This window comes from Tarenaya hassleriana, unplaced genomic scaffold (genome assembly GCF_000463585.1).
Source record: "Tarenaya hassleriana unplaced genomic scaffold, ASM46358v1 Cleome10, whole genome shotgun sequence".
Taxonomy (NCBI): domain Eukaryota; kingdom Viridiplantae; phylum Streptophyta; class Magnoliopsida; order Brassicales; family Cleomaceae; genus Tarenaya; species Tarenaya hassleriana.
The window spans coordinates 3,493,611-3,503,875 of record NW_010960188.1 but is presented as its reverse complement, the minus strand read 5'-3'; the positions used below and the strand labels follow the sequence as shown (position 1 = coordinate 3,503,875).

At 45.0% G+C, this 10,265-nt stretch overlaps 1 protein-coding gene across 1 annotated transcript; it reads right to left on the bottom strand.

Moving 5' to 3' along the window:
- Positions 1-8,412: 8,412 nt before the first annotated feature.
- LOC104803872 (probable peroxidase 26) lies at positions 8,413-9,973 on the bottom strand. The gene is made up of 4 exons (XM_010527970.2): positions 9,738-9,973; positions 9,422-9,601; positions 9,075-9,234; positions 8,413-8,993 (listed from the first exon to the last, which is right to left on the bottom strand). Exons 1-4 carry the CDS (start codon positions 9,954-9,956, stop codon positions 8,572-8,574), a joined length of 981 nt encoding a protein of 326 aa, XP_010526272.1. The 5' UTR covers positions 9,957-9,973; the 3' UTR covers positions 8,413-8,571.
- Positions 9,974-10,265: the final 292 nt, after the last annotated feature.

The window sequence follows — 10,265 nt, the reverse complement described above, 5'->3', positions numbered from 1 at the left end:
CTTCGTGTCCTCTTGGTCCGTCTCTCCTTTGGTCCGCCGGCCTACCAAGACCAAAATCGAAGTCTGGTCCGCCAGACCAACTCTTGGTCCGCCGGACCAGGACTTCGTTTCTCTCTTGGTCCGTCTCCTCTGGTCCGCCCGACGAGCTGCTGACTTTCGAACGTGCGGTCCGCCACTGACCAAATCTGGTCCGGCGGACCGCGTGATTCTGGGCAGAAAAACAGATCAAAATTTTTCATCTTGATCTGATTTCGGGCTCCGTTTGAATCCGTTTTTCGCTCAATTTTCTTGAGTCAATTCATGATTTAGTGCTCTACATATCTTAGTATAGTTTCATAAATTAATCTACCATAGATTTCAATTTATGACAGAATTATACTTAGATCAAAAACAAGCAAAATCAAGTTTGAAACAATTTTCAAACTTGCTCAAATGCGATCGTTCATCACCGAAACCGATGAACCGAGCTCTGATACCACTGATGGGTCGCACGGGGACCTCGAGCACCGGTTCACAACCGGTCTCGGGTCTGGTCCGCGGGCTTGCGCAGCGGAATTGACGTTCAAAACGATTTTGAACCGCCCACGGACCATGGTTTCGGTGAAGAACCTCTTGGAGAGTAGAACTAACCTTTTGATTCTGAATCAGAAGGTTGTTGTAGATCACAGCTAGGTGTTGAAGCAGCCAACACCCTCTTGAGTAGTCCACACCCTTGGGATGGTTTCCAACACTTGGAAACTTGCTTGCTAGAGCTTGAAGAGATCAAATCTCTTGTGTATGATCTCAAGAACAATTTCTTGAGTTTGGGAGAGTTGCAGAGCAGTCTTGGCTCTTCTGGAGGTTAAGAGTCGGGTTAAGAATGATCCAAATCATTCCTCACGCGTACCTACCAAGAAAAGCCGAGATTTTCGCAATTTAGTGTTTTCAGACGTCCGGTCCGGCGGACCAGGAGCTGGTCCGCCGGACCAGACGAATAAAAACGTGCGGAATAGTTCGGTCACGGTCTTGGTCAGCGGCTGACCAACTCTTGGTCAGCCGGACCAAGACGCCTTATGCCGACAGTCGAGAACGTTCTGCGATCCGGCGGACCAGACTCTTGGTCCGCCGGACCAGCCAAGCTCCGGACCAAGAGATTTGGTCCGCCTGACTTGCCGGTCCGGCGGACCAAGATTTCGGTCCGCCGGACCAGCCGAACTCCGACCCAGCTCGTCCTGCTCCGTCTGACTGCACTGGTCCGGCTGACCAATTCTGGTCAGCTCCGGACCAGGCAGTGTATTTCGGAGAAATTTCTCCGTGCGTCTGGTCCGGCTGACCAACTCTTGGTCCGCCGGACCAGACCTCAAAGACCAAGAAAAATCCAATTTTTCTCGTCCGTTTGATCCCGTCCATACACGTCCATCCCGTATGTGTGTGACCCTTTAGGCTCCTCCGAATACGGCAGTAAACGCGAGATCCAATCTCGCTTTACTAATCATAAGCGGTCTCTAGCAAGACATTATGATTACCCGTATCGGAAAGAGTTAGATGTGATCTAACCGAAAAGCCAGAGATAGCTCAAACGATGATCCTCTTTGTCTCACGATATCATAATCGAACTCATAGTTCGACAGTCTCACTCCTACGATGGGCCCAAGCGATATCTCTCTCTTTCGAGAGGGACAAAGTTCCATCTTGACTATCTACTATCCAATGCATGATTCGTAATGTACCCGAGCCCCGTCTTTATAGTCATCCGGTTAAAGACGACGTTTGACACAATCAAAGTACATTACTCGTCATGATGGATACAATAGATATCTCAGGTCTGAGGATCTAAAGTGAACCATCAAGTGAGATTCAAGTCATGGATTATATCCAATAGACAATCTCACGCGAGTCATCCAGTCACTTGTTCCAAACAAGTACCCATGACCGTAATCCGTATCCAATACGTATGATCATCATTATGATCATCTATTACGCCTCATGTTAGTCTTAATTCATCATTGTTCCCACAATGACAAGCGACTAAGGAATTTAGGATCATACATTACGATCCATGGATAATCATTATTTATCAAATATGCAAAATAAATAATGAATAAATAACGTATTCATCCAATAAATACATCGTTTCATACATGATTCTCATATCGTATGATCATTCTAGAGCATCATATCCATCAGATACAACCACGCGTATCACGGTATCCGGTCCCTACCGGAATACCGTTCAACGCCATACAACTCTACCCACGAGCAATCACACAACGACCACTCGTAGTTTGATATCACACATCTCGCCACGTCACGCAACGTTTTACGAAACTTGTTCCGATTGGTCCCAATCGCGAAGCCTGCCCTCTGTCGATGGTTTGGTTCGCCCACAGTCACATCTGGTCGGGCCCGGGTCAACCCCGAGGGTCGTTTTCTCCTTCCCGGCCAAAGCCCATTTTTTTCTAAGTTTCCTGAGTCTGGTCCGGCGGACCTACTTCTGGTCAGCCGGACCAGGTCTCCTTCTTCCCCTGGTTCGCTCCGTCATTTTTGGTCCGTCGGTCTGAGAGAGAACAAGTCTGGTCCGGCGAACCAGGATTGGTCAGCCCCGGACCAGACTGATCCTTCTCTCTCGGTCCGCTCCCTTGGTCCGACGGTCTGAGGCTTTCTCCAACACGTCTGGTCCGGCGGACCAGGCGCGTTCTTCTTTCGGTCCGCTTCCTTTCCTGGCTCGGCAGACCGCGTGTCCTCGGAACGCGTCTGGTCCGACGGACCAGGTTCTGGTCCGGCGGACCAGGACGTGTTCTCTTGGTCCGGTCCGTCTTCTCCTCGGTCAGACGGAGTGTCCTTCACTCCGACACGTCTGGTCCGGCGGACCAGAATTGGTCAGCCCCGCACCAGACGTGTTTTTCGCTCAGTCCGAACTGTCCTCTTTCGGTCCGGCTGACTCCACGTGTTTTCCTAGTCTCGGTCCGGAGCTGACCACCCGTGGTCCGGCGAACCGGGACTGGGAACTTCGTCTTCCTCGCGTTTTTCTCCGAAGTTTGATCAAATTTCTCACCCGAATCGATTCGGGGTGGCTTCTAAATACCAATTAAACATGCATTGACAGTCCTACTCATGTTTTACATCTCAAACATGCAAGGAAACTCTCAAATGCACCATTAAACATTGAAAATGGGATTGCACAAATTCAATTCAAGCCACTCACCTTGTTCTTGAGTTGGTCCGAGCTTGGGTGAGTTCCTCGCGGCTCCACACGGCGTGAGAAGCTCCGGGACATGTCTGGGCACGTCCCTCTTGGTCTCACCGAGCTCCCCTTGCCTCGATTCGTCTCCTTTCTCCCTCTTTCTCTCGGTTTCTCTTCTTCCTCACCTTGCACCTGAAATGGTTTTGGGAGAGGATTGAGAGCTCGTTTTCTTGTGGAATAGAGGCCGAATTGGTTTCCTCCCAGGCTCATGGGCGAGCCTGCAACCTTATCAAGGCGTGGGAGGCGGCAGGACGACAGCCAGCTCGCGGACTCAAGCGAAACTCGCGTCCCAAGACCGCAAGATGGCGAGCTGGAAAAACCGTCGAGTCCCGGTCCGGCGGACCAGGAGTTGGTCCGGCGGACCGGGCTCAATTTATTTTTTTTTCGAATTTTTCTCCCAGTCCGACTCCGGCTGAGTCATTGGTCCGCCCCGGACCAGTCCTGGTCCGGCGGACCAGGCTCTCCTTTTTTTTTTCCTTTTTCGTTTCTTCGTTCCTTCTCGATCTTTCACGCGTGTGACGATCCTCGTGCCTCACCTCGGCATTGCACTATTTATTTTTGGTGATTTCGTGATATCCCTATTTAATTATTTAAATTATTCATATTTAAATAATTAAATATTCAATTCGAGTTTCGGGGTATTACAGTAATCGACTCACCGTACAAAATATGGGAATACAATTCTCGTAGTCCAAAACACAAAACCCATACATGATGTTGCCTCTCTCTGGTCGTCGCCGTCCCACATGCTAAGCGTAATCCTCGTGATCTGAAAAATATAAAACCACGAGGGCTAAGCACAACTGCTTAGTGAGTAGCCCGGGTTGAACCCGGTAAACCCGTTCTCGGCGAGAACGGTGTTATCATGATGATTCCCAAACCGAATAAATATACAATATATATATATAACATGTCACACCACGTACATTCATCACAACCATATCAATCACAAACATACCCGTATAGAATCCTCCATAGGGTTTCAGCCCCATATCCTAGCCAAGTCAGCATGGCTAGGGGCGCACCACGCGCACCCGTCACTCGCATGACGTTGGCCGTCGCGTCACCCGCGACATACGCGTATCACGCGCTGGTCACACTCGTGACCACCCGATGTCAACTCAGCATGACACAGACGGGAAAATATCCACCCACCATAGGGTTTCCAGCCATAAACCCTAGCCAAGTCAGCATGGCTAGGGGCGAGTCCACGCCCGTCAAGTCCATGACGTTGGCCGTGTCAAGTCAGCATGACACAATAAAATCGTAACACACCCGTATGGAGTCCACCATAGGGTTTCCAGCCATAAACCCTAGTCAAGTCAGCATGATTAGGAGCGAGTCCACGCCCGTCAAGTCCATGACGTTGGCCGTCGCATCGCATGCGACCATATCACATTCACAATCACGCTTCGCTCGTACCGCACGAGCGAAGCTATAACCATGGCATACATCGAACATACATTTTAACCCCAGTACAATCACGCGTAAACCCGGTATTCGGTCCCGACCGATACACCGTTTAACGTCATACAAACTACCCAAATGATCACACAACGAACCCCACTCATTATTTAATTCGCACATCTCATCACGCGTCATAATTCGGAATTTTTCCCAATTTTGAGTTTTTGAGCCTGGACCGGTCGGTCTACAGTCTGGACCGGTCGGTCTACAGTCTAGACCGGTCGGTCCAGGCGTTCGGCTTCAGATCGAGACCCCTCGGTCTTGTGTTGGTCTGGACCGATCGGTCCAGGTCTGGACCGGTCGATCCAGGCGTTCCGTCTCCCCCTGAGACCTGTCGGTCTAGCCTGTGTCTGGACCGATCGGTCTCGGTCCAGACCGGTCGGTTCGGATCTGGAAGATGAACAGATCGCGATCTCGCGATTTTCCCAGATCCGATCCGAACTTCGGTTGTCCGTAACTCCCTCGTTTCTTGGCCAAATCGAGTGCCGTTTGTTGTTACGTGTTCGTTTAAGTGCCCTCTATAATTCCCAATCAATAAACCATCGAAAACAACACAGAAACACGACGAAAATGAGCTCACACAGATCGAACTCGGGCCACTCACCTTGAATCAGATTCGGATCTGATTTTCGCCGGTTTTCTCGCCGTTTCCGGTTGGTTTCTCGCCGGAAACTTCTCCTAGATACTCTAGGGCAGTCCTCCTTGGTGCCCACGAGCTCCCTTTGGGTCGAATCCTCCTGGTTTTTTGCCTCTCTCGCGTTCTCTCTCTCTTTTCTTCCTTCTGCAACTTTGGTCCGAAAATGGTGAAGCCCCCTCCTTTGCTAGGGTTTTCGACCGAGAAGATGATGTCGAATGGGCTCAAGGAGAAGCCATGGTCCAAGCCTGCAACCTCCTGAACAGTTTGGCCGGTGGTTTGACTTAAATGGGCCTCGGGATTGCGGAGAAAAGTCAGCCCGAACATGTCAACTCAGCTCTCTGGTTCGTCGATGCCCAGACCGGTCGGTCTGCCTCTAGACCGATCGGTCTGGAGCTTTCTCACAGAATCTCCTGTCCGTTCGGTCCACTGCCTGGGCTGTTCGGACCGACCTCCAGACCGGTCGGTCTCCACGTAGACCGGTCGGTCTGGACGGATTTTTCTCCGGTTTTTCTTTTCTTTTCTCCGTTTTCCCGCACGTGACGTTTTTCAGACCCGTCCCCGATTCCGTGTTACACATTTTTTGTGATATCACGCTGTATTTATTTAATTATTATTCCCGAAAATAATTAAATATTCTAACCGGGTTTCGGGGTATTACATATATCCCCATCATTGATCTTGAATTTCGACATATCTCAAGTCGAATTGATCAATATGAAAGATACGAAATATTCCTGAAAACAAAGATAAAGATGAAATAGTACATAACATAGAAGCTGAACGTTAGAGTATAAAACACACTTGGAAATAAAATACACAATGCAACATTCATAATAAACTTTATGTCGATTTTCTCTAGTTGGTCATTTTTCCATCTTCAAGCTGATCAAGGAAATCCGCGATATCCAAATATGTTCCATTTCCTTCTTTATCAATGAAATCATCAGGGACACCAGAAACGAAATTTGTCTGGATATTTATCCCTTTGTCTTTACGTGATTGTTGATATAATTCAACAAGATGTTTCGGTATACGACAGGTCTGTGACCAATGATCGTTCATACCACATCGATAACAGATATTATCTCAAACATTGTGGAATTATATTCTCGCACAGACTTAAAGTCTTTGAATGGATCACATATTTCTCATGATCGAAACGATCTTTGAGTTATTCCCATAAATCTGTGGGATTCTCTTTCGTGCGATATTCATTTATTAGCGCATCATCAAGATGGCGTCGCATAAATATTATCGCTTTTGTCTTATCAGCTTCAGATGTCGCCTGCCCTTTTTCGATTGTTTTGACAATCTTTTTAGCTTTCAGATGCATTTTGGCATCAAATGCACATGCCATATAATTTTTACCAAAAGCATCGAGGGCAGCGATTTCGAGATTGACCAGATTCGACATATCTATCACATGTAAAAACAATAAATTTATGTTATCCATGATTATGTATTTAAGAAGGAATTAAAGAAACATTAGATATAATCATGCATATATTATCATGCGGTAATACCGTCGAGATTGCATAAAATAAATAGTTAATGTGACATAGTCATCCATCACAGAAATAATAACATAAATAATGATAGAAATAATATTCATATTTAGGTGGCATAGCCAACCATTACGATAATAATAGCAATATTTATAAAATATTCATAAGAATATTTACAGGTGGCATAACCAACCATTATGATAATAATAGTAATACTTATAGATATGTATAATGATATTTACAGGTGGAATAGCCAACCATTATGATAATAACAGCAATATTTATAAACATTCATATCATTGACTGGTGGCTGAGCCCGCGAAGTCTATATGAATGTAATATAAATATATGTGATTAGTTATATATTAGTGACCGGTGGTTGAGCCTCCCAACGTCTATATATAATGAAATTGAAGATGAATAGAGATGGAGAATCATACATTACCTTTTGTATGATATTTTCTTTTTTACCTCTATGTCGGCAGAGTGTCATGCTGATAACGTGTTGAAAACGAAAGACGAAAAACAAGATAGAGATGCTCTAGAGAGAGAAATAGTATGATAGAGAGAAGAGAGAGAAAATTCTCCGTATTTCGTATGTTACAAATGAACTACATCACTGACCTATTTATAGAGAAATATAAGGAATTTTTTCATAGTGAAAAATGGTCAGCTTCTTCATAGTAAAGAAGGGTCAGCTTCTTCATAGCGAAGAAAAACATAATATGAATTCCACTATATAATATGGATCCCACTAGATGTCTACTTGTATATTTACAACACAAACTAGATTATAGTTATATATTGTTGAGGATTTTACTCACCAAAAAATAAATAGGATTTTGGAAAAATGATTCCAAATCTTGATGAAGAATCCAATCAGACTGTCACGGTTCAACATTTCCGCGCTCGTGACCTAAGCAGAATGATTAAGTACACAGACGGAATCTATATTTATTGGTGTAGGGCCCACTTGAACGTCATTGGAATTATGTGGGTCCCATGTATGTCCTCTGATCTCGGATCCTTTATGTATATACGTGGACCCTTTGTGTATGTGATGATTAGGGAGTGCATTTTTCTTAGCAATTTTGTGATTTATTAACCTTTTTTTTTATGAAAATGTGATTTATTAACTTGTATTACGCCAATAAAGATCTCATGTTGTTATTTCCAAATTATATATATATATGTCTGTGTGTGTGAAAATATATGAGTTTTTATTTTATTTTGATGAGATAATTGGCACAAAAAATTATATAAATAGTTATGTATTGTAGAAGATTTCATATATCAAGGAAAGAATATTAGAAAAACGAATCTCCCAATCTTGTTGGAGAATCTAATCCGACGGTCATGATTTACCATTTATGAACTCGATATATATCAGTTCTATTTTATATCCCCTAAAATTTGGAACCAATGTCGAGGGCATTTATGTGTAAGATAATAAGGAGGTAGAAGGCTTATCATTCAGTAATACAACGGGCTATATACGTGTGTGTCAATGTGTGTATATATAGAGAACATGCTCCGGCTTTCTTGGAGTTCTCTCAGTTTAGGACAAACCTCTGCTTGTTTATTGGAACATACATAACTTCAGAAAACACAGGATAGAACTACAGTACACGTAATAAGCCGAGTTGGTGGTATAAAATCTAATATATATAACTTATATAAAAACCAAAACATGTCATCATTATATATATATATATATATAACTTATATATAGAGTTTATCTAGTTTATACGCTTGCAGTTTCTGCGAATCTCGCCTTCATTTCCAGTCAGCACGTCTATGGACCCAAGCCTGCTCATGGAGAGAGCAAACGATTTCCGGAAATCCTCGAAACTCTCTGAGAATTCCTCCGATATCTCCTTGGTTTCGTCGTTAAACAACAGCTGTTGATCGATGCCCAACACCGCTTTTTTCGACAGGAGCCTGGAGTAGAACGAGCTTCCGAATCTGTGGCTCGAGCCTGAGTCTGGGTTCAGGTACACAAGCGGGTCGGTCTGGCCTTTCTCTGTCCTGGGCGGACAAAGGTATCTCAGCTCAGACAGCAGGGACTCGTCCATGGCGGGGTCTGGTTTTCCGGTTCTGTTGAAGTTGTAGAGACGATCCACGACGTAGCTGCACCTTGCCCTGCCTATGGAATGCGATCCTGATCATGAAATGGAACTGTTATTAATTTACAGTGTATGATAGTCATGATGATGATTATGTGCATGCATGGATGGCAGACCTAGGAGAGTGGCCATGTCCAGGACATTCAGGCCTTTGGAGTTGAAATAAGACATGGCTTGGTTCCAGGAGATGGAAGGTGATGGAAGGTCCACAGCTCGCTTGTCTGATTTCAGACCGTCTCTTCTCCCGGTGAACACCGGGTAAGACGGTGCACCCGCCTGTGATTTATATTTCCCGGTTATAACACAAATCGGTTTAGAATCTAAAACGTTTTGTCCCATCGTCATTTATATATATATATGATCCGAAAACAACTGCTAGCGTTGTAGGTTTCATGGCGAATGTATGAAGGGTTACATATATCATAGTGGAAAGAGAATCAGTTTCAAGAGAGTGGTGGGGTACCATATGAAGTGCATCTCGAGTGGCGAGGTTAAGGATATCGGCGCAAGAGACAACGCCCGGACATCTTTGCTCCAAGACCTGCTTGATCTTATCTATCATTATGAAACCTCCTAGTCCTCTGTTCTGCGGCGCCGTTCGCTCCGAGTCCGGGCCTTCTAGAAGGATCGATGCATCGCATCCCTGTTTATATATATATACATATATACACGAACAAACAGCAATCAAGACTCGTTCTGTAAGAAGTTATCGAGTTCCGATTAATGCAATAATCGGATCCAGACGATAGTGATCAAGAATGTCGGAAGAAGGGACGTACGGAGACAAAGCAGTCGGAGTAAACCAGACGAAGGAGCTTCGGAGCGATGGTCGCGTCGTTCTTGTAAAGCTTTTCAACCTGGTGCCTGACGTAAGCCTCGGCATCATCGCACGTGTTGTGGACCTTGTAGTAATGCCACGTCAGCTTCTGCATCGACACTCCTTCCGCCGCCGCCTCCGCCGTCAGGGAGAGAACCGCCGCGAGGAGAATCGGAACCATCTTCGGTCCCAGCTCCATTGTCGAGTGTATGGAATGGAGTTGTCGAGTGATGGGAGGGGGTTTATATATGGGAGACTGAAAAGGGAGGGGGGGTTCTGGGTTTTGGACACGTGGCGTATGCTGACTATGATTGACCAACTTGTAAATTATTAAATTATTATTATCTCTTTTATGCAAAATGTTAATCTCAAGACTCAAGCTTTGGGAAAAGGATCTTTGTTGAATCTCTAAGATACCGGCAAGTTGGCATATATATATATATATATATATATATATATATATATATATATATATATATTATAGCCTACA